Here is a 27,587-nt window from a genome sequence, read left to right as displayed (position 1 = left end):
AAGAAAATGTAGTGTGTATATATATAAAATGGAATATTGTGTAGCCTTAAGAAAGGAGGTACTACCATTTGCCACAACATGGATGAGCCTGGAGGACATTACGCTAAGTGAAATACACCAGACACAGAAAGAAAAATACTGCATGATCTCACTTATATGTAGAATCTAAAAAAAAGGATGGGTCAAATATACAGAGACAGAGAATAAAACAGTGGTTACCAGGGGGAAGAAATGGGGCGATGTAGGTAAAAGCATACGAGGTAGCAGATATGTAGGATGAACAAGTCTGGAGATGTCACGTACAACACAAGGACTATAGTTAATAAAATTATCTTATATTAGGGATTTTTGTTAAATAAGTACATTTTAGCTGCTCTTGTCACACAAAAAAAGTAATTATGTGAGATGATATAATAGATATGTTAATTTTCTTCACTGCTGTAACCATTTTACTATCAACTTGTAGCCCATATTATCTTGTGTCCTCATGACAAAGAATTTCCCCAACTTACTGCTCAGCAGCTGCTTCTCAGACACACTTGTGATCCAGCGCGGCTGTCAACAAAACGTGTCTGTAGAAAACATGTATCTGTTTCAGTCTCAACCACCAGTGGCTGTTCTGCATTTAACAAGGGTGCTTTTTGCTTTTTTTTTTTTCCTAAGGAGCTGAAACTTGGTGCCTAATCAATAAAGAATGGGATTCTTTAGTAGAAATTTTCCCATAGACTGAAACCAGAGCTTCCACAGGGAAGAATGTTTCTGGGAAGAAACATTGTTTTGTTTTTAAAGAGCAAGATTTCAAAAACTCAGCTAATATTAAATTCTTCTTCCAGCCCAGACTTCTCCAGGTGTCTTAGTTGTAATAAATGGTTCTTCTCTGGATCCATATCTCAACTTACATCCGCCATGAAATCGTAACCTCATGCGTCACAGAGATAAATAAGTACAGCTTTGAGTGTTTGAAAGTTGAATGAATTGCAATTGGTTTGCATTTAGGTAATCTACACTTGATCTTAGCCAAAAGGCTGAGAAGCGATTGTATTTAGGTGATCTAAAAAAAAGGACTGTATGCTATGTTTGAAGTCCGTTGCATTTATATTCCACAGAAATAGTTATTCTCGGAGAAAATAACTGGAGATCTTACTCTGAGAGTCGGTCCTTCTCTCCACAATCTCTGCAGTCATGGACACACCACTGGCCTAGGAACAGATCCGTTTCCAGGTCTGGTTCTGCCTCCACTTCACCGCATCACTTTGCCTCTTCCTGCCTTAGTGCCCTCCTGGGCCTGGGGACACCACCCCCAAAAAGCACACCCACAAAATGATGCTCTCTAATATCCTTCTGGCACCAGCGCCGTGCAAAGCAAAATGAATGGAGCGTTCTCCGAGGTCAAACCTAAGGCACGTTACACACGGTTTCCTTTTCATTACTGCCACTTCCTCTGTGGTTGCTAATTTCAGGTTGTCCGGAGCTTACAAAGAGACTATGCCAGTGTGTGGGTCTGTGTGTCTGTGGGGCAGGGGCGGGGGGAGAGCTCTTTTGAAGGTTCACTTTGAGTAAGATGAGAATAAAACAGGAGGGAGCTAGGCTAGGACGCTCCCACTGCTCCCTGCTTAGAAGCGCACATGGGCTGGAGGCAGATGCATTGCAGAACTCACAGAGTGCTGCTTTGTCCGCCACCCACGTTTCACAGGCTGCAGAGACAGCAGAGCTCCCGGGCACATGAAGCCCGGTGATGGCACTGATAGACGGTCACAGTAACGACTGTGCACAGCTTCCGTAACAAAACCTGAAACCAGGCGGAGCCCATTTCAGGTTGCATTACCAGCCCCACGTTCACTGCCAAGGCTCACCGGCCTTCTGGAGGCCAGCAGGCCAAGTTTCACTCGCTTGGATGCTGTTACCAGGCAAAATTAAAGTGCAAGAGCTAATCTGCCTCCTGCACACGCTCTCGGTTTATCAGTCCATTTCAGATAAAGCCTGGAAATTCCACGTATAAGTTGTCCCCAATTCTGAAGGCAAAGATAGATTTTGAAGTACAATCACTGGTATTTCATCCTAGGGCCATCGAAACCTGAGCGGATGTCCCCCGCCCAGTGGTAGACTGCATTCCTAGTTAGAGGCATTCAGTTCCATCTGGTCATTTCATTCCGGGTTAGATAATACCAGACGTATCTATGTAACATACAAGCCACTGTCAAATAGCACTGAGCCATCTCCCTGAGACAGCTGTTTCACACAAGGGCTTCATTGTCTGAGAAAAGCTGGTATCATTTTACTTCAAGTGCTGTGGGAACAAGCATTCTGTCAGCTGCCTTGGCTTGGAGGAAACCCCGCTCACTGCCGTTTCGTTATTTTATCATCCAGCCAAAAAAGTACTATCAACTGTTAGGGTTGAAGGTTTAAACTGAGAACTATAAAGTCTTTGCTTTTATGGGGAAAATATTAGCTCCACACACCCAAGAATATACAGTCAATACTTTTCAAAAGAAAGATTGAGGTTCCTGGGCTACTCTAAGCGCTTGTTTTCATTCTGCCCTTTGTAATGCACATTGAGTCAGTTCCAGGTAAACCAGGAATGTGGTTTCCAGCCTGTGCCGCAAAAACAGTATCCCTAGGAAACAGCTGTCAAGAGTTAGGATAATGGCATCATAAAATAATTGATAACTGAGTAATTATTTAAAATTAGATGGATTCTTTCTTTTTCACTCTCTGATGAGGAAAGATGATGACAACTACCCCACACCCAAAATCTGCAACTCAAATTCCCATTGAGTAAATAAGTTTTTTTTTCCAATTTTTTTTTTTTGCCATGGACACACTGTATTTTGAATTCAGGAAGACATTTAAGAGAATATCTTAGGTTCTTACACAAATGTGATGACAGCATGGTTGTTCTGCCTACTAATAGCTGTTGCAGCCTTTTGGGGGGGGCATTTTTTTTATTGTGGTAAAACATACATAAGATTTGCCATTTTAACCATTTTTAAGTGTACAATTTGGAGGCATTATGTATATCCCCAAACATTTAAAAATATTTTTAAATTGGGATAATTCTGGTACCCCACAAAATAAATTAAGTATGATTAGTACCTTCCTTTATCTCACTCTGTGCTATTTATCTTTCCACGCTCCAGGGAGGGTTTTGTTCAGGAGCCACCTTGGTTATGTACCCTGAAGAGAGGCCTTCCTTCTATAGGACCCAAAGAACACATAAAGTGGCTTGGCCAAGGTGTGATATATCTGTGCTTGACCCATTTATCAAAGCTATTTTTCTGCTAGACACAGATTAAAAACAAACAAAAGCTGGTTACTTAGAATTTGGCTATGCCCGCCAAACAGGATTGGCCTCTCCTCCTTACCACCCCTCTTATAAAAAAGAAAAGGTTAAATCAGAGAATTAGTAAAACAAAGGCCCTCTGCAACTCAAGGCCCAGTTATCAGAAGAGAACTGTGGTTGCCAAGGGATCCGGGACAGACACGTATGGAGAGCTTGAAGGAGGTCAGTGCCAAGCAACACAAAGTATCATTATCTTGTCAAATGTTATTCATGTTGAATCTGTTCTATCAGACACTTCTGTGTTCTGTGACCTTGGACAAGATACTGCCAGGGAGCTGTTTGGAGGGCAAATGAAACAGCACCTGTCAAAGTCTCTAGCCCATTGTCAGGGGTATTGTGAGGACAAGATGAATATTCTTTCATGCGCTTATTGTCTCCCTTCTTACTGTGGAGGGTTGCTACCGCATTATGGCAGATTCTCACTGATTTGGGTTTGCCTCATTTGAAATTGGTGACTCTGCCCTGGGCACAAAGTTTGTTTAGAATCTTGGAATCCTAGTAGTTTGAAGCTCCTGTTTTGTGTCTCTCAAAGAATGAAAAAAATAAAGTCTTCAAGTGTTTGTGGACTGGAACTGTGTCTTAAGACCTAGGACACACAAGGTTCATCTACCAGCGGTAGGGAACCTGCAGCTTTCTGCTTTCAAGATCATTCTTTATTAAGCACCAAAGGAGGCAAGAAAAGCTTCAGCTTTCTCTGCTGCACCCCCGTTAATAAAAGGATTTGTTCTGTTAAATTGGGATTCAGCACTTAGGGACCTAGAAGGCCACATGTGGCCTAAGGGCCACAGGTCCACCTTACCAACACAGAAGGCCTTTCCATCACTGCTGTGGCAGGTGCCCATCTCTCTCTGCCAAACCCTTCCCCTGATCAGAAGAGTTCATCATCTCACAAGGGAACACCCCTTCCAGCTTTTGGCAACAGTAAGTGCTAGTTGCTTGCCATGATCTGAATGTTTTTGCCCCTCTAAAATTCATGTGTTGAAACCTAATCACGAATATGGTAGTATAAATAGGTGGGACATGTAGGAAGTGATTAGGTCACAGGGGCAGCACCCTCGTGAAAAGGATTTCTGCTCTTATAAAAGAGGCCTGAGGGAGCTTGTTCACCCTTCCACAACATGAGGGTGCAGCAAGAAGGCGCCACCTTTGAAGCAGAGTGAGCCCTCACCAGACATCGGATCTGCTGGTGCATGGATCCTGGACTTCCCAGCTTCCAGAACCGTGAGCAAAAAATTTCTACTGTTTATAAATTCCCTAGTCGAGGCCAGGAGCAGTGGCTCAGTCCTAATCCCAGCACTTTGGGAGGCCAAGGTAGGAGGATCACTTGAGGCCAGGAGTTCAAGACTGGCCTAGGCAACATAGCCAGACCCTGTGTCTACAAAAAGCAAAAAAAAAAAAAGAAAAAATTAGCTAGGGGTGGTTGTGCGCACCTGTAGTTCCAGCTACTCCAGACGCTGAGGTGGGAGGATCATTTGAACCTAGGAGTTTGAAGTTACAGTGAGCTATGATGACACCACTGCACTCCAACCTAGGCAGCAGAGTGAGACCCTGTCTCTATTAATAAATAAATAAATAACCCAGTCCAGGGTATTTTGTTATAGCAGCCTGAAAGGCCAAAGACATTACTTATTGAGTATTTTTTTTCACTAATTAGGAAGAAAGGTTTTGCTAAGTAAAATAACATTTTTAAAACAGAATTTCCAAAATGTTTTGAGGACTCAAATAGATCCCCTACTATTAATATGTGTCAGAGGGTCTGGAGATACAGCGATGAATAAGACAAGAATAGCTTTTGCTTTAGAAAGTTTACTTTTCAGTGGAGGAGAGAGAGATACAGACTATTATAAAATAATGGTGGAAGTTCCTGATAGACAGTTGCGCAGAGTATTACAGAAGCTGCAGGGAGGCACATTCGGTTCAGCCTGAACAATAAATTTGGCCTGGAACAACAAATAGTTGGGCCATTCCTTCATGTTCATTATTTTGGGACTTTACCCATCGTGTACATTTCAAACTACAAATATTCTTCGCTTTCATCCCAAACACATGGTAAGAATCTGGTTTTCTGGCAAGATTTTCACCTTTCGAATGTATGTTGTCATGTTAGAATACACTGACTTCTTTTCATAGATACAGTCTCAAGGAAGATTTTCCTGAGTCTCTGACTATCCTCATGCATCACCATAAAGTTGGGTTGGGAGAAGTAGATCTACTCTCAGGTTGGAAGGCCAATTAAAAGAAAACGTCAGCTGAGCAGCTTCCCAGAGACCTATTAAAAACCAACTGGGAAGCTAGAAGGAGTCCCGACTCAACGACTTGAGTGAATTGAGACAGAAAGATAGCTTGTCCTGTTGAGCAGTGGCATCGGATGCCATTGTTTCTTAGATGCTGGCATTTTTCTTAGAAAAATCTAGTAAATTTGGGGTACACATACAAGGGGAAAGGAGAATAAGATGACACAACTAAGATTCTCTTACTGAAACCTACCCCTGGCCCCACCCACTGCTGCTGAGTGGTGCCTTGGTGACCTGTCACCAGGGCAAAAAGCTAATTCTGCCCGTGGGTCAACACTCGGGTAGTCTGCAGGGCTCCTAACAGGTAGGGGCAAATGTCAAGGTGATTTGTTTTCCCACTGCCACATTGTTTGCACTTACATTATGAAAGAGTAAAAGAAAACCCACATATGAATTCCCTAATTTGCTCACAAAGGCAAGCAATAAGCTAGGGAGTCATTTGATGGGTTCGAGCAGGAGGAGCAGATGAGAGCTGTGAGTGAGGGAGTGGACACGGCGAGGACATCCCGCAACCTGCTGCCTCCTATTTTCCAAATTCCGTTGTCATAAAAATAATTCCCTTAGGGAACAGTTCACTGCTCCTTGACACAAGTAGTTTGGTGCCATTAGTAAATCTATTTAACCTGATTCGCAGTAGATGCTAGATCTAATTATTAAGAAATTATTGTTATTTTTGTTAGGGATGATAATGTGTGGTTATGTAAAACAATGTCCTTTATCAGTGTGAGCTACGTAGGGAAGTGACATGATGCTTTGGATTTTATTAAAAATACTCTGGGAAGTGACATGATGCTTTGGATTTTATTAAAAATACTCTTGCCTGTGCGTGGTGGCTCATTCCTGTAATCCCAGCACTTTCGGAGGCCGAGGAGGGAGGATTGCTTGAGGCCAGACTTAGAAACCAGCCTGGGCAACATAATAAGACCTCATCTCTACAAAAAATGGAAAAATTATCTGGGCATGGTGGCGCATGCCTGTAGTGCCAGCTACTCGGGAGGCTGAGGCAGGAGGATTGCTTGAGCCCAGGAGTTTGAGGCTGCAGTGAGCTATGATGACGCCACTGCACTCTAGCTGGAGAGACAGAGCAAGACCTTGTCTGAGAAAAAAACAAAAAAAAAAACAAAAACAAAACCAACCAAACAAACAAAAATTCTGGCAAAAATGACAACAAATGGGGGAAAATAAGACTTGGGCAATCGTTGGACTGGGCGATGAGCACATGGTAATCATTATATTAGACTCTCTACTTTTGTGCATGTTTTTAAATGTTCATGTTAGAAAATTAAAAGATAATTTAAAAACAAACCTAAAAAGCTACATCATGACAATAGTCTTCTAGATGGTTGCCATGCAAAAACGAAGCTTTACTGCCTACCACTAAATTTCCTTGATTCGAAGATATCATTGGTGAGACAATCCACCATTAATTTAATAATAGTTTTTCAGAAGAAAATAAACACACATTAAAATATGCTCTGATTATAAACTATATCCCAATTTCAGAATTGTTGAAAATGTGTAAAATGTCCCTCAGAATTGAGGTAATGTGGTAATTTTTCTTTGTCAATTGTTAATAGGAATTGTTGTGAAAAGGCCAAATTTGGAAATATTAGTGTTCAAAAAATGGTGTCCACTATTTATTTTATTTATTCATCATTTATTTTATTTTATGATTTATTTTAACCCATTCAATTGGAATTTGTGTTAATTACTTAGTGGCTAAAGGTTTGCTTCCCTAAAAGCATGCTACACAGGCTTACGAACGCAAATAGGCATGGGTTTCCACCGGCCTATACGGCATGAGCCTTGCGTTAATATTGTATGTGATGGAGAGTAATTAAACTGTAAAGATTATACATGCTCGAAGCACATATATCTATGGACCCTGATACTATTTGGAATTATTTTTAATCCCCTGAGAATCAGCAACATCGCAGGGTCATCTTGGGGATTTGGGGAGGAGGGACCCAGGTAGAGACACAAAACCACCTCCACATGGAGCTTGCTATTCTCTGGGTCACGGATCTAGAGCTGAGGACAGTGCGGGGTCTGCCCGGAGCCGCTCGTTACTGTGCAGCGCGGGAGCTCGTGCACTCGGCTGCAGTCGCCCAGCTGTTCCGCACGTTCTGGTTCAGAGTGCGAACGGCCAAGGCCATGCAATTGAAGCTGGCGGAGAAGAAAACAGCAAACTCTGCAAATGCAAAGTCACCCCAGCCCCCAGTGAAGGGTGCGCAGATGCCCGCGGTGGCTTTACTTACTGTCCTCGGGCAGGTTGTTTTCCCGTTCTTCCCTCTCCATCTGCTGGCACCACCCCTCCATGCGGTCTCGCTCTGCCTGGAGAAGCTTCAGAAACCAGTGGCCGTCCCGATGGCACACCGACCTCTGCACGGCCTCCAGAGGGTCTTCTGTGATAGAGTCAATCCAGGGGTCCGGAGGAGGCAGAATAGAGGGGTCAAAATCTGTGTCAAAGTCATCGTCGGCTGCGCAGGCGTGGTAGTGGTTTCCTGAGCCCTGAATGCTGACTGTGGAGGTGCTGGCATCGCGGGAGAACTGTCTGGCCATTGGGCCAGGACACGAATTGTCCTCTATAGATTCCAGGGAATTTTCCAGGTTATCATGGAAGTCCAGGTCAGCCTGCACTGCCGTCGTCACACTGTTGGATCGAGTGAACCTGCGGAAGCTTGGGAGAATAGGGAAAGGAGACTTAGTTCAAGGATGTTTCTTGCAGTAAAACCACATTCTACTTTTCTTGGTGGGTTGAAGGTGGGGTCTCACCTTCTCAGTTTGTGTGTGTGTCTGTGTGTGGTGAGACCCTTGATGAAAGCACACTGTTTGCCACAGCTCCAATCTAAAAGAACACAAATCTCTCATCCTTGTTCGATACAGGACATTAAAGCATATCTAGAGAGATTTCGCAGGTGGTACAAAGTGCAGTGCTATAAAGCCAGTAGAATGTCCAATGTACCACCCCCCACCCCTCAAATCTGGGGTGGCTTGAATCCTGAAATTCAGGTTGGTGATGGGTAAGGAAACCATTCAATTATATCTCAGTCTGGGTAATTTGCTTAGAAATCGGGGAAAAATCCTAACCTAACCTGGACCAAGACTGTCATGAATCCTGCAAAGTCACATTTTTCCAGGGACAGTTCTTCTTACAAGTAAGACTTCCTGAAAGCAAACTGAAGTTTAATAGATTCTTCTTAAATTAAAACTCCTTTCCCTGATAAGGATCTCTTGGTTATACAGGTCATCATTATAATTTGGTACAAAGTTTTGAGGGCAAACATCAGCTTTCAGTTCTAAAATTCTCTATTACTGCCCTGTGTGTGCTTTAATTTTCCTTCCCACAGTTCTACTGAGGTGATAAAAGACACCTTGTTCACAGGTTCGACCTGAGCATTCTAGATGCACGTCTGTGAGATCAGCCTTTCTCCACCAAGGAGTCCTGTGTATCTCAGGCTGAACCCTGCAACCAAGGGGAGGGCGTGTGGAGGGTGGGAGGGGAGGCCGAAGGACAGAGGAGCGATGAATTCTTTCTCAGACAAGGCGCACGGAAGGTGTGGGCCTGAGTTAATTTAAAACACACGAAAAGAGCTTCGCTGGCCTCCGGGGAAGGCAGAAAACAATGACAGAGAATATAAATCCACTGCAGGCACGCCACGTGTCCATTACCCAGCTCTGTACTTCTTTTTTTCCTTCTTAATGTCCCTTCCTGGCCTAATATTTTATTTATTTTTTATTGTGATAAAATACACATAACATAAAATTTACTAGCTTAACCATCATTAAGTGTACGGTTTAGTGGCATTAAGTACATGTGCAACTATCACCACCATCCATTTCCAGAACTTTATCATCTTTTCCAACCGAAACTCTGCACCCATTAAACACTCACGACCCCTGCCCCCGCCCCCAGCCCCTGGCAACCAGGGGCTGTCTCTGCGTCTGACCACTCTAGGTACCTCATGTCAATGGAATCATATAGTATTTTTCCTTTTGTGACTGGCTTATTACCATAATGTCTTCAAAGTTTCATCCATGTTGTAGCATGTGCCAGAATTTCCTTCCTTTTTAAGGCTGAATACTGTTCCACTGTATATATCTGCATTGTGTTTATCCAATCCATTTTCTTTATTCATGATCATTTGGGTTGATTCCACCTTTCGGCTATTATAAATAATGCTACTATGACCAAGGGTGTACAAATATCTCTTTTGAGACCCTGATTTTAATTCTTTTGGGTATATACCCAGAAATGGAATGACTGAATCACATGGTAATTCTTTTCTTCAATTTTCTGAGGAACTATGGTAATATTTTCTATAGTGGCTGCACCATTTTACATTCCCACCAACAGTGCACAAGGGTTCCAATTTCTCCACATCCTCATCAACATCTGTTGTGTTGTTGATAAGATGTGTGTTCTGTGAGTTCTGTATTTTGTTGTTGTTTTTTTTTTTTTGTTTGAGACAGAGTCTCACTGTGTTGCCCAGGCTAGAGTGCCGTGGCGTCATCCTAGCTCACAGCAACCTCAAACTCCTGGGCTCAAGCGATCCTTCTGCCTCAGCCTCCCGAGTAGCTGGGACTACAGGCATGCGCCACCATGCCCGGCTAATTTTTTCTATATACTTTTAGTTGTCCGATTAATTTCTTTCTATTTTTAGTAGAGACGGGGTCTCGCTCTTGCTCAGGCTAATCTCGAACTCCTGAGCTCAACCAATCCGCCCGCCTCGGCCTCCCAGAGTGCTAGGATGTGAGCCACCGCGCCCGGCCTGAGTTCCGTATTTTGAATGGGTGTGGGGTGGTACATTTTCTTGAATAGCTCATGATTATGCCATTTTAAGATAGTTTGTTTGCCAGTTGATTTTCAATTAATGTTCCACATTCAATAGTGTCAGCCTTAAAGGATAGCGCACTAAACAATGTCTATACTACATTAAGTACACCAGATTATATGGTTTTTTTTACTGTCCTGATCCACACTATTAAAGCCAATCAAAACTAATATTCTGGTCCATCAAAAATAAAGAATGGCCAGAACAGTACAGGCAAATAGTTATTTGAAAGACTCTAGAAAGACTGTGAGTCACAAAAAGGAATATAATCATCTCAATAAATCTATTTTTTCCCTAGAGAATAACTGTCAAGAAAGAAATGTGGCTGTAGTACCAATCTGTGTTAGTTATTAGGATGGTCAAGATGATCAAATATGTTGTGATTCTGGCCATTTTATGAAGATAAACCAGCCCAAGTTGGCCCATTTCACCGTTTGCTGTTTTTAAGAAACCACTTCTGCTGAAAGTATCAGATGTAGTCATTTTTGTAAGTTCTTTAACTCTCAAATGGGCCAAAAAGAAAAAACATCACATAGTGTGAAAGTCTGAATGCAATGTTACAAGTCTCTTGCACCAGCAATAAAAGGAAGAACAATTTTGCTAGAGTGGCGCTTCCAACAAGCACTCATTTCTTGGCCGCAGTCGGCTGTTTCTGCATTCTTCCCGTTCATTCCCCAAATGTGAAATGCCATCTCCTGAAGCTAAGCTTTCTCTCCAGCTGCATATGTGTGAATTGGATGACTCTCCCTGCAACAGTTGACATTTTGGCTGTTCTACTAACATGCAATCCCAACTATGAAAACATTAGCCTCCACTCTCCAAGATCGTGTATTGCCAGAGGCATTACATTTCCAAACTTAAAGAAGCACTAGTGCCTTATTGTTTTCAATCAGAGAAAACTTGCCAGAGACGGAATCTGTTCCACATATAAAGCAGAATGACCTACTTTCCGTGCTTCTGTTTTTATCTACACAAAACTGTACTACCAGCATTCCTGACAGCCGTCTCCTGGCTATGGCTCATGTAAAGTATCCACCTTCTTAAGAAAAATTACTTGGCAGTAGATTAATAGAAGTTTGCAGTTTAGTCACCCAGAAAGAAATAAGAGTTAAGTAAAATTAAAATGGTTTGGGATTAAAAGCGGTGCCTTTGAACTCAGGCAGCCCTGTCCAAGCTGCTGGTTTCTATCAATTAAGTTCCTTAAGCAAGTGCTTTCTTCTACTCAGAGCTTTCAAAGAATGTTCTGCTCTACAAAACGTTTTATGTCTTTCATGTGCAAAGTTCCTTCTGGGTGAAGGGTGCAGTCAAGTTGTTATTGTTGTTTTAAAATTTTGATAAGAACACAGAAGGAGGTCACTCAATTAATTTCTGTATTTTTTTAAAAGAATTGATGAGTTGCTGATTGATGGTATAAATCTAAAAGCTGAACCCAGTGGCTTGCTATTTCCAAACCCACAATTTCCAGCCTTGAAGCTTCTTTGGTCCTTCGTGCCCCATAGGCACAGTGTGTAGTAATTACAACTTCTGAAAAATGCCGGCCAATATTCTGGCCTAAGGAGCAGAAAACCATGAAACCAGAGGACTGGATCAACCAGTAAGGAACACAATACCCTACCTGTTCTGAACAGCCAGAGCAAAGTCACTTGTTAGCACTCACCTCTGCTGTTGCTTTATGTTCCTTCTATGAAACAAGTTTGTATTTCTTTTTCTTTTTTCTTTTTTTTTTTTGAGACAGAGCCTTGCTCTGTTGCCTGGGCTAGAGTGCCATGGCTTCAGCTTACCTCACAGCAATCTCGAACTCCTGGGCTCAAGGGATCCTCTTGCCTCAGCCTCCCAAGTAGCTGGGACTACAGGCGAGCACAACCATGCCTGTCTAATTTTTTCTATTTTTGCTAGAGACGAGGTCTCGCTCTTGCTCAGGCTGGTCTCGAACGCCTGACCTCAAGCAATCCTCCCACCTCGGCCTCCCAAAGTGCCTCCCACAGGCTCACGCCTCCCGCAGGCATGAGCCACTGCGCCTGGCCTGTATTTCTAATTACAGGATTTTCTACCCCACCCCACCCTCCACAACTTTGCTGTACAGCAGGTTACAAAGCAACGTATAGGTGGGTAAATTGCAGTGTTCCATTCACCCCCCACTGTCTTATGGAGTTGCAGTTAAACAAAGTAAGTCATGAATGAAAACCAAGCGCAGTCAGTGTATTTATAACGTACATGCTTTGGACCTGCAAGGCATCCAACTAGTGAGACTCAAGTCATAAACTTATTTTAAGGAGACTAACTCAGTCATTCCATCACAGAATCCTCCGGCCTCTGGTTAGCTTCTTTATCCCTCTCATTCACATAATGGTTGCTTTTCAGAGCCAAGTCTAGTTTCAAAGGGGGAAATGCTAGTCCTGTGCTGATTTTTCTTTCTTTGTAGGTGCCTCTAGCCATTTTTAACTCAAGCCTTCTGTCAAGGCTGAGTATATGTGGGATCTGAAAATGCTACTCCTCGAAAGTGCAACCACCGTGGTATTTTGTGAAATGGCACGCTTTAACTGACGTCAAACCCAAGATGTCTCATTATATAAAATAAAAGATAGATAAAAAGAAGGCATGTGGGTGGGGAGACTGAGATCAAGAACTAAAACTTCCCAAAAAAGAGGTTTACTTTTTGTTGTCAGATCAGCTTCCAACTTAGAATAGTGCATGGAGGAATGTAGGTATAAGGCAACCCTTGTTCAAATATTCAGTTGGAAGAAACTTTCCTGCTCTCCATTTGTATGTGGTTAGCACTGTCCTATCACCAGATTTTAAAACTATCTCGAAATAATCATCTGTTGGTTATTTAAAATCCTCCATGCTCACCATTCTTTTGCTTAAAGATCTCTCTAAGCAAAGGAAAATCAAAGAGGCTTTCTAATATAATGATTCTCTCAATCCCAAATACTTGGGATGTATTTGTCAAATAAAAGAAAGGGAAAAATGGAAATAACGACAGTGGACTTGTTATCATCTGATAACTTCTGAGAGGGTCAGGCATGTTGCCATACTCCTTTTAGCACCAGTTGGACAGGTGCTAGTATCTTTGATGGCTGTCACTACAGGAGCCTTGGTTACGAGTCTCAACAAAATATCCTCGAATTGAAAGTGCCCCAGAAGGAACTGCTTTCCTTGAGCGACTGGAGTGTTAGGTCACTCCCTGGCTACTGACCCAAGCTAACTAACGAAAGCACATGAGGTCTCACTAACTATTATTTTTTATCGAGTCCTGTTTTTGGTCAAATGAAGGCTATAGGCTTGTGAGTCAGATGGTTTTCTTTCTGCAAACAAGTATCTTGAAAACATGTAAAAAGGAAGAAAGAAAGAGAGAAAGAAAGAGAAGGAGAGAAGGAATTCTGAAAGACAGAAGGAAAGAGGGAAGGAGGGAGGGAGGGTAGGAAGGAAGGAAGAAAAAAAGGAAGGGAGATAGGAGGCCTATTGGGAATTAAGCCAAGTTTCAGGCTTTTGAAATTTGAAACGCACCAATGCCACACCTGTACAAGTCGGGTGTACGTAGGAACTGTTTGGCTAGCTCATGGTATTGTTACTTGGCCAGGGAAAGAGATTATTTGCCAAATGCAACAGCAAGGGTGGGTACTGGGCTACGTGGTACTCCAAGGAAACTGTGAGGAGTGGGGATTGATCCAAAGCTCTGGGTTGGCAAGAAGGGGTGTTTTGATTGCCAAAGGCCTTTCCAAGTCTGTGGTCCCTAAACTGGCTGTCAGAAGATGCTGTCTCAATTTTTACTTTCTGTGTTAACATCCTGCTTAGTTGAAAAGGCACAAATCACTACAAGCCCAAATGTTTACATATTTAAGTCACTTGCGATCAACAGAGATCTTTTATACTAGTTGATGCTGTGCTAAAAGAGAAAACGATGCCACCTTTCCACTTGCTCACGCCACCCAGTTATGGGGCTGTGAGCTTTAAGTGTGAAGCAGGGAAGATCTAAACCCTGAGAATGAGGTCATTTATGGAAACGCAAATGGAAACATAGGCAGTATTTGGTGAAAAAAGAAAAGTATAAGAATCCTACTGACGGAGGCATTTGTTTCTAGAAATGGGGAGTGGCTCTCATAATCTATTAACGGTGCTTTCCTCCAGCACCTCTGACTCAGGTGTGCACTCGCAGATCTGCTGGAATGGCGGGTGTCATTCACGAGCACATGTTGATGCCAGCATTTTTCCCCCTTAGCATCAAGTATATCCTGGAGGTCTGAGCATTGTGTGTACTGTACAAAAGGTGTACTAGGAGAGAAGGAGGTGGCTCCACCAGCTGGAGATCAGGAAAAGCAGAAGCCTTTATGTGAATTATCAAAATACCCATCTGCTCCCATTCCATCCGACCCACATAAATGCAAAGATCCTGGCTTTCCCTTTGGGCACACGCCTCCAAACACACAAAGCCTGCTCTAGACATTCACTGTTAGCCAACTTCCCTTGCTTAACAAAAAAAATGACAAGGGTAGGGGAGTTGATGAGGGAGAAAAAGAGGCCATAAAGAGGTTTGTCACCCATTTATTCTAGGAAAATTTTCTCTTCTAATTCCCTGGATGCGGAAGGCCAAGTGGTTCTTGCAGCATAGATGGAAATAGTAAATAAGCAACCACCAGAAAAATAACGCTCTGGAGTTCTCTTTCCAGAAAATTGTTGTGAGACCAGTAGCTTCTTTCTATGCAACCACTAATGACAGATGTCAATTTGACACTGTCGATAAGGAACCAAGAAGTATATAGTTTCGAACTTCCTATCTCCCCTTAACACTTTCAGTTGTGAAGATGGGAGATGATCGCTTTATAAAGTGGTACAAAATACATCAACACTGTTGAGTCGGAGAACTTACACCAAAAAAGGTTATTGATGTTAATAGCAGCCAACTCTCAAATTTTACAGATAGATAAAGTGACTTTCAATCTGGGTCTCTTTCCAAAAACTCTCTCTTTTCCCCATAGCTCCAGTATTTTTCTAGTGACCTTGCAAGCCAGGGAGAGTGCTAAGTAGCGCCCCATTTATAGACCAAATAAAGCCTGTGTGGACGACTTCTGCTTCTGCCCGCCATGGAGTAAGAATGGCTAAATTTAATCTACTCTCTGAAACAACTAAAAAACTGGCAAAATATATGAAACAACTGTTTTCAAGACATTTGATACCAGGCAATGAAGGACAGTGATCCCTGGGATATGGGAATAAATGCGGCCTATGACTGCCCCTTTCACTGATTGTAGAAAGTTTCCAGGAAGTGGCCCCACATAGAGTCAGTTGTCTCCCCGTCCCGAAGAGACCTTACTGGATGTCCCAGGCGGGCAATGCAGCTAGAGTTTGCGGGCAGAGTATCGGGAAGAAGAGAGAACCGCACAGAGAGAATGTCAGATCTGCACAGGGTCCCAACAGAGTACTCGCCTAAGTACTGTTCAGTGCACGGGATGAGAAACCTACCCGAGACTGGAGTACCTTTATTCCTCTTCGAAAGAAAAAGCCATCAACCTAGAGTGTTATATGTAGCAAAAATATCTTTTAAAAAAGAAGACAACTCAGGCCTGTAAATCCTAGCACTCTGGGAGGCTGAGGTGGGAGGATCGCTTGAGGTCAGGAGTCTGAGACCAGTCTGAGCAAGAGCAAGATCCCCATCTCTACCAAAAATAGAAAAAATTAGCCAGGGGTGGTGGTGTGTGCCTGTAGTTCCAGCTACTCAGCTACTCAGTACAGGCTGAGGCAGGAGGGTGGCTTGAGCCCAGGAGTCTGAGGTTGTAGTGAGTTATGATAACGTCACTGCACGTTACTGGGGCAACAGAGTGAGACTCTGTCTCAAAAAAAAAAAAAAAAAAGAAGAAGTGCTTCAAGAAGAAGAAAAATGAATCTATTGAAATTAAAAAAAAAAAGGAGAAGGAAAATGATGCTAGATGGAAATTTGGATCTACAAAAAGGAATGAAGAACATTGGGAATTTTAACTTCATGGATAAATAAGACCTTTTTTTCTTGTAATTTAAATTTCTTTAAAGATAATTGACCGCTTAAAGCAAAAATAATAACAATATATTATGGGGTTTATATGTAGAAGTAATATGTTTGATAACAAAAGCGCAAAGCCTAGGAGTGGAGAAATGAAAGCATACTATCGTAAGATTTTTATATGTGAAATTACATAATTTTACTTGAAGGTTGATTATTGTAAGTTAAAGATATATGCTATCATCCCTATAGCAACCACTAAAAAATACAATAAAGAGTTACAGCTAATAAGCCAATAAAGGAAATGAAATGGAATCACGCATATAAATTTGTCAGATTTTGACAGATTTAGGTTGAGAAATTTAGAATTTCATGGTAAGGTAAAATAAATTCACCACACCACAAGTTAATTAGACTTGGGTTTTAGTCATAGCCCTGTAAATATCTAAACTAGGGAACAGATCAAGTGACATAAAAAATTATATAACACCACCAGCTTGAAATTATCACAGGGGATCTGTGAAACTAAAAGAAAAAGAAAAAATGGATATGCCAACATTTTGAAAAGAATCAAACAATCTTATAACAGTGACTGGTATATGATTATTGAAATAATGAGTTCTACTCCTCACTCCTGTTTTTAGTCATTAAAAAAAAAGCCTCTCACAAGTTTTCACTGTCAACAATTATCTCGCTCTGATGCTATTCTGTGTCCAATCAGTTGATTTCACGGCCAGTAACCAGAGCCTTAAAGAGGTTGCAAATTCATAGAACTTTAACTCAAACATTATTGTTGCAGCTTCTCCATTTAACCAACAAGCCTCTATCAGGATTGGTAATCTTTCAGCCTCCCTAGTCATCAGTTTCTCAGTTGCTACTTTTCCCTCTCACCCTAGCATTTTGATTTGTTTTATTAAACATAATTTAAGAAATGTATTCTATTGATATAGCATTCACAATTCCATAAATTTTGGCCTCCATTAAATTTTGTTTTGTGTTTATACATCAATAAAAACATTTTGATTTCACCATTAAAAAAATGGAAATGGAATCTTAGAAAGACAATCCAAAAGAAGGCAGAAATAGATGAAAAATAGGACAAAGAGGAGATACAAATAAAAAATAAACACAAGATGGCAAACTTAAACCCAAGCATATCAACAGTCACATTAAATGTAAATGGGCTAATCACCCTAGTTAAAAGGAAGAGGTTACAAGATCGGAATAAAAAGCAAGAGTTGGAACAGGTAAATTCATACCTAATGGGTATAATGCACACTATCTTGCTGATGGGCACACTTATAACTCTGATTCAAATGGCACAAAAGCAACTGATGTAACCAAAACATTTGTACCCCTGTAATACTCTGAAATAAAAAAATAAGAAAATAAAAAGCAAGACTCAAATATACTGTCTACAAAAACCACACATTAAATATAGAGACACAAATAGTTTAAAAGTAAAAGAATGAAAAAAGATACACCATGCTAATCCTAATGAAAAGAAAGCTGGATTGGTTGTCTTAATATCAGACAAGGTAGATTTCAGAACAAAAAATAGCACCAGGGAGGATGCTATTTGTTTCATAATGATAAAGAGGTCAATTCCCCAAGAGGACATAACAATCCGAAACATTTATGTAGCTAATAAAAGAGTTTCAAAATACATGAAGCAAATACTGATATAACTATTCAGAGAAATACACAAATTCACAATTATAGTCACATATTTCAACATCACTTTCTTGATAATTGATAGAACATGTAGACAGAAAATAAGAGAGACTATAGAAGAACTCAGCAACTAACCTGATCTAATTGGCATTTATAGAACACTCCACTAAAAAATAACAATACACATTTTTTAAAGTACACACATAGCATTTAGCAAGATAGATTTTATTTTAGGCCATCAAACAAATTTCAATGAATTTTAAAGGATTCAAGACAAAGTATGTTGTCTGACCACAATGGAATTAAATAGGAATCAACTGCTAAAAGATATTTGGAAAATCCCCAAATATTTGGGAACTAGATAACATACTTCTAAGTAGCCCATGAACTAAAGAAAAAAATCAAAAGGGAAAATAGAAAGTATTTTGAACTGAATGAAAAAAGAAACGCAATATATCAAAATTTATGGGATTTCGTTAAAGCAATTCTTAGAGGGAAAGTATCTAAACACCAATAGTAGAAAAGGTCTCAAATCAATGCTCAGCTTCTGTCTTAAACTAAAAATATTAAAGGAAAGATCTTGTTATCGATTAGTTATTTTCTTACTCCTTGCTATTGACATATTGCTGCTCTTCCCATGTTTAGTGGCTGAAAATGTTTGCATTTGTTCATTTGACTAATGGTGTAATTTTTTGTTTCTATATTATTATACATGTAATGTATTAAAATGTTTTATTAAATTTAGACTGGATGTAAAAAAAAAACTAAAAATAGAAGAGCAAATACAACCCATAATAAACAGAATAAAGGAAATGATAAATGCAGAAATTAATGAAACAGAAAACAGAAAAACTACAGAGAAGAATCAATGAAATCAATAGCAGATTATTTTTAAAAATATAACTGATAATCCTCTAGCCACACTGATAAGGAAAAAGAGAGAGGGAGTGAGAGAGAAGACACATATTACCAATATCAGAAATAAGAGCGGTGACAGCACTAGAGATTCTACAGATATTAAAATGATATTAGGGGAATATTATGACCAAGTTTATACCATTAAATTGGATAACTTAGATAAAATAAACAAATTCACTGAAAGGCACAAATTATCAAACTCAAGCAAGAAGGAATCAATGGCCTGAATAGCCCTATATCTGTTAAAGAGATTGAATTTGTAGTTAAAAGCTTTCCCAGAAAGTAAATTCCAGATCCAAACTACTTCATTGGTGACTTCAATGAAATGTTAATTAAAAAAAAATACCAATTTTATACAAAATCATCCAGAAAACTTAAAAGGACAAAATGCTTCCTATTACATAGGGGATAGCATTATTCTGATATGAAAAACACAAAGACATTATAAGAAAACTACAGAACAATATCCCTCATGAATATAGACACAAAAATTCTTAGGCAAATTTTAGTCAATCAAATCCAGTAACATATAAAATGGATTGTACATGATGACAAAATTGGCTTTATCCCAGAAATACAAGGTTGGATTAGCATTCAAAAATCAATCAATGTGAGATAATTGGATATCCACATGCAAAGGATTGAAGTTGGGTCCTTACCTCACACCATATATTAATACAAAAATTAGTTCAAAATGGATCAAAGGCCTTAAGAGATAAAACTGTAATATTCTTAGAAGAAAATATAGAGGCAGATCCTGCTGATCCTGGATTTGACAATGATTTCTTAAATATGACACTGAAAGCACAAACAACAACAACAACAACAAAATAAGCCAGACTACCATAAGGCCCAACGATTCCATGCCTAGGTTTTTATCTAAAAGAAATGAAAGCATATTTCCATGTAAAGACTTGTGTACAAATGTTCATAGCAGCTTTATTTGTAATAGCTCCGAACTGGAAATGACCTAACCGTTCATCAGTAGGTGAATGGATAAACAAATTGTGGCATATTCACACATTGGTACACTAATCCGCAGAAAAAGGAACAAACTATTGATACATGCAAAATATGGATGAATTTCAAAGTAATTATTCTGACCTAGAAAAGCCAGGCAAGAAAAGAATTATATGCTACATGATTCTATTTGTATAAAATTCTAGAAAATGCAAACAAGTGACAAAACACAGACAGGGTAAGGAGTAAGGGAGGAAAGGATGGGTGGGGAGGGACTGACTGTAAAGGGGCCTAAGGAAGTGTTTGGGGGTGATGGACATGTTCTTCATCTTTACGGTGGTGATAGTTTCACCTCATTTGCATATATTTTAGGCAAAAATATATGCCAAAACTTACCAAATTGTACACTTTAAATATATACAGTGTATCATATGTCAATGAACTTTAATAAAGTGCTTAAGACAAACAAAAAAGTACATGATGCGACTTGAGGATAGTTATCTTGTCCTCAAGTATCTTCTTCAATGTAAAGTAGTGCAGATTTTTTCAGGGGCTCTATGCTTAATGTATATCAAGAACGTTAAAAAAATATTTGAATTCTTAGACTCAGTATTCCATTTCAGGAAATTTTATCAAAGTTATATATACCCAGCTTTAAAACATCAAATGGTTCTATAAGGCTGGCTATGAAAAATAGAAAGGTGTAGTCCACTTATGCGGCAGTTTTCTGCTCCAGAGGCAGCCACTTTTAAACACTACTTCTTAGCCGGGCATGGTGGCATGTGCTTGTAATCCCAGCTACTCAGGAGGCTGAGACAGGAGGTTCTCTTGAGCCCTGGAGTTCAAGGCCAGCCTGGGCAACATAGCGAGACCCTATCTCAAAAATAAATAAATAAAAATTTTAAAAGTTAAGCATTATTTCTAAATAACAAAAATCATTCCTTTTTAATTTTTGTTTTTTTAAGTTTTTGTCCTTAGGAAAGGTAAAGATTTAGATTTCTCTCACCTCACCAGCACCCTGCTTTTCACTCCTCATTCATTCTCTCTCTCTCTCTTTCTCTCTCTCTCTCTCTCACACACACACACACACACACACACACACAAGTTTCTGGTCTGTCCCTGTATGTTTCCATTCTTCTGTTACAACTGGATTATAAATTTGGGTAAATATTCAGAACTTGATTTTTATGATCAAGAAATTCACAGCAGACCATCTGCTATCAGCTGAATTGTGGGGCCCCAGATTTTTATGTTGAAATCCTCACACCAGTACCTCAGGGCGTGACTGTATTTGGAGACAGGGCCTTTAAAAAGGTGATTAAGTTAAAATGAGGCCTGCAGGGTGGGCACTAATCCAATATAACTGGTGTCCTAATAAAAAGAGGCGATTAGGACACAGACATGCACAGAGGGAAGACCATGTGAGGACACAGGGAGAAGATGGACATTTGCAAACCCAGGAGAGAGACCTCACAAGAAACCAACCCCATGGACACCTTGATCTGGAACCAGAATTATACCTCTAGCCTCCAGAATTGTGAGAAAATGAATTTCTGTTGTTTAAGACATAAATCTATGGTATTTTTTTTAATGGCAGCCTGAACTAAGACACCATTTTATATTTCTATTTCCTACACTTTTTCTTTTAAAAAATTTGCTTAGGCCGGGCTTGGTGGCTCATGCCTGTAATCCTAGCACTCTGGGAGGTCGAGGCGGAGGATCACTTGAGGTCAGGAGTTCGAGACCAACCTGAGCAAGAGCGACACCCTGTCTCCACTAAAAATAGGAAAAAAAAAAAAAAATTAGCCAGGCATGGTGGCACATGCCTGTAGTCCCAGCTATTTGGGAGGCTGAGGCAGGAGGATCGCTTGAGCCCAGGAGTTCGATGTTGCTGTGAGCTAGACTGATGCCACGGCACTGTAGCCCGGGCAGCAGAGTGAGACTCTGTCTCAAAAAAAAATTTTTTGCTTAATTTTTCTACACTTAGCATTACTGTAAAGGGGCCTAAGGAAGTTTTTGGAGGTGATGGAAATGTTCTTTATCTTTATAGCAGTGATAGTTTCACCTCATTTACATATATATGCCAAAACTTATCAAATTGGACACTTTAAATATATGCAGTTTATCGTATGTCACTGAAAATCTTCAAAGTTCCTCCAGATGTGTAAAGCTCCTCTCCATGCCCTGAGATACGTTTGGAATTCTATCAGTCTTCCTGAGTCCATCTTTCACAGAGCTTCTGACCTGGTCCACAGCACCTGGCCTGTCCTCACACCTGCCACACACCTGTGGTCTGGAGACTTCCCTTCCCCACCATCCCAAAGCTCCCCTTCTCCTTTTCTTGGGTTGGATCAATTATTTCCCGGATTCTACATTTTCTTCTTTCTTCGCTTTTCCCCCTTTTATGCTTTTTTCTAGAAAATTCTTCAGATTTATCTTCTAACTCCTCTGTTGGGTTTTCGGTTCTGCTAGTAAGTTTTTAGTTTCTAAGAGTACTTTTCTTTTTCTACCCCTTCTCTCTCCCCACTCCCCAGGTGGTTAAGAAGATGCTCTGTGAGAGATCTTTACCAACTTCCACATCCTCATGGCACCGTCTTCACTCACCCTTCCTCTCAAAAAATAACTTTTTAATTTTCTGAATGTTCCTTAAAAATTTTGGTTCTAGTTTTCTGGCTCCTGAGTTTGCTGATCCTTGGCTGTCTGCTCACACTGAGAGGCAAGCTAAAAGCCAGGTTACAAAAGTCTGTGCTTTCGGGAAGGGCTTATCCACTCTAATCCTCACTGTAGGGTGATGGGGCTGGGCTTTTATCTTGCAAATCCCCGATGTCAGCATCTTTGGGACTTTGGGCTCAGGCTGGTCAGTTCTCCACAATAGACTCTTCCATATTCCCGCCCAAAGGATGGAGGGGATGTGCCTGGCTACCAGGATCCTGGGCGCTGAGCGAGGGCAGGCTCAGGACAGGTGCCGCCACATTCTGTTCGTAGATTTTCACTTACCCCTCTATTTCAGTGCAGCCATCTGCCCTCAACTGTGCTGGCATCTTCCGGACCAGAGACCCTTAGTGTTAGGTTCTGAAGAAGAGAAAACTCCAGTCTCTGCCAGGGTAGGGAAGGACTGTCACTTGGCTCTGAAGATTCGAGGAGTTTTTAGCTCCATCTTCATCCCCACTTTCAGAGCACCCACTACTACCAAACCCCATGCCTTTTGCGGGTTCTGAAATTTCAGTGGAATTACATCTTGGATTTCTGCACTGCTGGCTTTGGATTCAGCTTTCTCTGGTCTGCCGAGTCACTTACAGCTTGCCTGTCTGCCTCCTAGCTTGCTACATCTTGCTGTTGTTTTTCTCTCTCCTGGTCTCTTCCCCCTTGGGAGTTTATGCCAAAACAAACACAAATTCTTTGTGTTGTCCTTTAGTTCCACCAGAAAGCCTCAAAGATGGATGTATGTACTTTGTCACTATTTTTAATCAGAAGTCAATCTAGAAATAATGTAGATAATCCAGCCGTGGCAGAAAGGAGCTGAAGATGATGGCTCATCCATAGACTTAAATATTGTGCAGCCATTAAAAGAGGTATTTGCTAAGGATTTTTAATAAGGAGAAAACTTCTGTAATAACGTTAGCTGATTTTTAAAGTGTTACAAGATTGTTTACATAAGACGATTTCACCAACTTTTAAAATGTTCATGGAAAAAGTGTGGGTAAAAATATACTCATTTATTAGTTCATGGTTCATGGATAGGATTATGGGGGACTTTATTTCTGTAATTTATAAATTTTTACAATGTATAAATATGTCTTAATTTTCTCATCATGAATTGGATTATTTAATAATATATAATTACTGTAGAAAAGTTAGATAATATGTAAAAAGAAGATACACACACATATTGTTTTTTTTAATTACTCCAAAGCCCATCAAAGAGTAATAAACTGTTAACATGTTGCCATATGTTTTCCTCCAAGTAAATTTACACACTGTTTTTATAATGAAAACAGCAATATTCTTCCTCTTTGTGTGCACTGTTAGCATCTTAGAGTCAATAGTGGGCTAATACAAGAAAGGCTAGTTTGGAGCCACTGTTAAAATACAATTGTTACCTGGAAGGAAATGGGAGATCCCTGGGAGCCTCTTAGCTTTCTCACCTAAGTCAACAGAAAGGATTGGTTTACTAGGTTTGCTAATTATCAACCTGAAAGACAAGAGGACCTCATACAAATTCCTGGGGAGCATCAAAAGGATGAGAGAGAATGAGGACAGCACGCTGGAGACATCTGCAGGGAGAGCGCTGGCCCAGGTGTGCTGCCAAGATTTGCCTGCCTTGCTTAGGATCAGTCCTGCATATCAGCAAATACATGCCCTGTGTGTCCTGCAGATCATGCCACTAGCTGACCTGTAAGCAGGAATTGAGGGGATGATAGCTAATGTTTGCTGAGGATGACGAGTTTCTTCATTGGCATAGAGAAGCAGTCTCCCTTCAAAATGACACATGCATTCATTATCCCTGGCTTGCTCTGCCATGGCATTTAAACTAGTGCCCTTTAGACGCATTCCTCTGTGCACAGTCCCCACCACGAGGTAGCCCAAGAATGGACAAGGCACATTTTTGATCCATGGCATTTTGAGGATGTCATGGTTACCTGCAAATGTACCAGGAAGATTTTGATTCTTTGAAGCAGATCGGTTACCTGGTGTGTTTTATTTTTTACTAATGGGTTATTAACTTCTTCCTTTTGTTTTGATTTGGAACACTGAAGAGCACCAACATTTATAAGTTTACTCCTTAATAGATAAATCAGTTAGGTGGATCTTGCTGGGTTAGTTTTGGTTCCAAAACTGTGATAAGTTCAAAGTCTCTTGACTCTTACAAAGTCTTTTAATCTTCATCTCTTTTACTATCTCTTTCTCTGGCTCTATTTTCTTTCTTTTTCTCACTTTTTGTTAGGTTGCTGTCTTTTATCAGTCTGTTTATTTGAAGAAGGAAGAGATGGATTGTTACTGGCCATTTAGTGTGAAAGCAACAGTTTCATCTTTATCACTAGATAATTAAAAAAAGAAAAAATCCCGCAGCTACCATTAAGTTATCTCATTTGCCCAGTTTTGCTTTTTAAGATCCTATCTAAATGAATTACAACAAAATTATAAAAAGAATTATAGTTAGAGACAGAAGATATTGGTAATCCCTTCCTGTTTGACAACGGATTTCTTTTGAAGAGGTTGAAAACAATCATTAACATCAATTTAAATGCTTATTTACTTTACAGTGGTTAACTATGAAGTGATCTTTGAGGAAGGGTATGTTCTGGAAAGTGAAGCACTGAAATTAGCCTGCCAGCTCTTTTGAGGATGAGTTTTAAATAAATTACCCAGTTTACTGAGAAACTGACCATCCTACAAACTTCAATAATTTAATAAATATTAAACTTTTAAAAAACATGGTGAAAATGGCTTGTTTGAAGTTTAGGAGTTGCTATTAGGTAGGTCCGAACTATGCAATATTTAGCATTCTTGTGGAAACGGAATTTGGAAAGATAGACTGAAATGACTTTGTCTTGTTTTAGAAGAAAAGGCTGTATAATTGCTTTCTTGAAACCTCAATGTGTAGAGAGATTCTATTTGAATACTTAATAGACTAGGAAAAAGAGCATCCTACATTGTTCTAAAAGTTTTACATATATTAAATAACACAGCCCAGGACAACACACTGAGGTTAACACTAGTGTCTACCTTCCTCCACCCCCTCTTTTAAATTAATAAATTTTATTTTTTAGGGCCGGGCGTGGTGGCTCACGCCTGTAATCCTAGCACTCTGGGAGGCTGAGGCGGGAGGATCGCTCAAGGTCAGGAGTTCAAAACCAGCCTCAAGAGCGAGACCCCGTCTCCACTAAAAATAGAAAGAAATTAATCGGACAACTAAAAATATATAGAAAAAATAGCCGGGCATGGTGGCGCATGCCTGTAGTCCCAGCTACTCGGGAGGCTGAGGCAGGAGGATTGCTTGAGCCCAGGAGTTTGAGGTTGCTGTGAGCTAGGCTGACGCCACGGCACTCACTCTAGCCCTGGCAACAGAGTGAGACTCTGTCTCAAAAATAAAAAAATAAAAAAATAAATAAATTTTATTTTTTAGAACAGTTTTAGGTTCCCAGCAAAATTGAGCAAAAAGTACAGAGTTCCCACATACCACTCCACCCAGCCCAGGCACAGCCTCCCCACTAATCACATCCCCACCAGAGTGGAACATTCGATGCAATCCACGAACCTGTGTTGGCACATCATTATCACCAAAGTCCATAGTTTACATTAGGGCTCACTCTTGGCGTTGTACATTCTATTGGTTTGGACAAATGTCTAATGACATGTATCCACCATTGAAATATCACACAGAGTAGTTCCACTGCCCTAAACGTCCTCTATGCTCCACCTATTCGTCCCTCTCTCTCTCCAACTCCTGGCAACCTGATCTTTTTATTATCTTTCTAGTTTTGCCTTTTCTAGGATGTCATATAGTTGGAATCACACAATATGTAGGATTGTTTTTCATATTAGTTTGTTTCACTTAGTAATGTGCATTTAAGTTTCCTCCATGTCTTTTTGTGGCTTGATAGCTTATTTCTTTTTAGTACTGGATAATATTCCATTATCTGTATGTACTGTAGTTTATTCATTCACCTACTGAAGGATATCTTGGTTGCTTCCAAGTTTTGGTAATTATGAATAAAGCTGCTATGAACATTCATATGCAGGTTTTTCAAGTGGACATACATTTTCAATTCATTTGGATAAATTCCAAGGAGCACAATTGCTGGATGGTATCATAGGAGTATATTAAATTTTATAAGACACTGTCAAACTGTCTTCTCAAGTGGCTGAACCATTTTGCATTCCCACCAGCAGCGAATGAGAGTTCCTGTTACTCCAGATCCGCACCAGAATTTGGTGCTGTCAGTGTTTCGGATTTTGACCATTCTAATAGTGTCTGGTGGTATCTCATTCTTGTTTTAATTTGCAATTTCCTAATGACATGTGATGTTGAACATCTTTTAATATGCTTACTTTACATCTGTATGTCAACGTTGGTAAGGTGTCTATTCAAGTCTTTTGCTCATTTTTAAATCAGGTTGTTTGCTTTCTAATTGTTGTATCTTCAGAGTTCTTTTATGTTTTGGATTACAGTTCTTTATCAGATGTATCTTTTGTAAATATTTTCTTCCAATGTGTGGCTCGTCTTCTTATTCTCTTGACATTGTCTTTCACAGAGTAGTTGTTTTTAGTTTTAATAAAGTCCAACTTATCAATTATCTATTTCATGGATCATGTCTTTGGTGCTGTATAGCAAAAGTCATTGCCATATCCAAGGTCACCTATAATTTCTCCTATGTTATCTTCTAAGAATTCCATAGTTTTGTGTTTTACATTTAGGTCTAATGATTCCCTTTGAGTTAATTTTTGCAAAGGGTGTAAGATCTCTGTCTAGATTCATTTTTTTTCCATGTGGATGTCCAGTTGTTCTAGCACCATTGGTTGAAAGACTATCTTTTTGCCATTGTATTGAATTTGCTCCTTTGTCAAAGATCAGTTAACTATATTTATGT

At 40.2% G+C, this 27,587-nt stretch overlaps 1 protein-coding gene across 8 annotated transcripts in view; it reads right to left on the bottom strand.

Moving 5' to 3' along the window:
• Nucleotides 1–27,587, bottom strand: part of DLGAP1 (discs, large (Drosophila) homolog-associated protein 1) — a 341,764-nt gene that overhangs the window by 24,818 nt on the left and 289,359 nt on the right. For all 8 annotated transcript variants that reach the window (XM_012652093.1, XM_012652092.1, XM_012652094.1 and 5 more), the window contains one exon: nucleotides 7,893–8,314. In XM_012652093.1, coding sequence (XP_012507547.1) covers nucleotides 7,893–8,314 — 422 coding nt within the window. The remainder of the gene's footprint in view (nucleotides 1–7,892; nucleotides 8,315–27,587) is intronic.

The sequence above is a fragment of the Propithecus coquereli genome, unplaced genomic scaffold (genome assembly GCF_000956105.1).
Source record: "Propithecus coquereli isolate 6110/MARCELLA unplaced genomic scaffold, Pcoq_1.0 Scaffold38, whole genome shotgun sequence".
Taxonomy (NCBI): domain Eukaryota; kingdom Metazoa; phylum Chordata; class Mammalia; order Primates; family Indriidae; genus Propithecus; species Propithecus coquereli.
The sequence above is the reverse complement of the archived record's forward strand: the minus strand, read 5'-3'. Positions and strand labels throughout refer to the sequence as shown.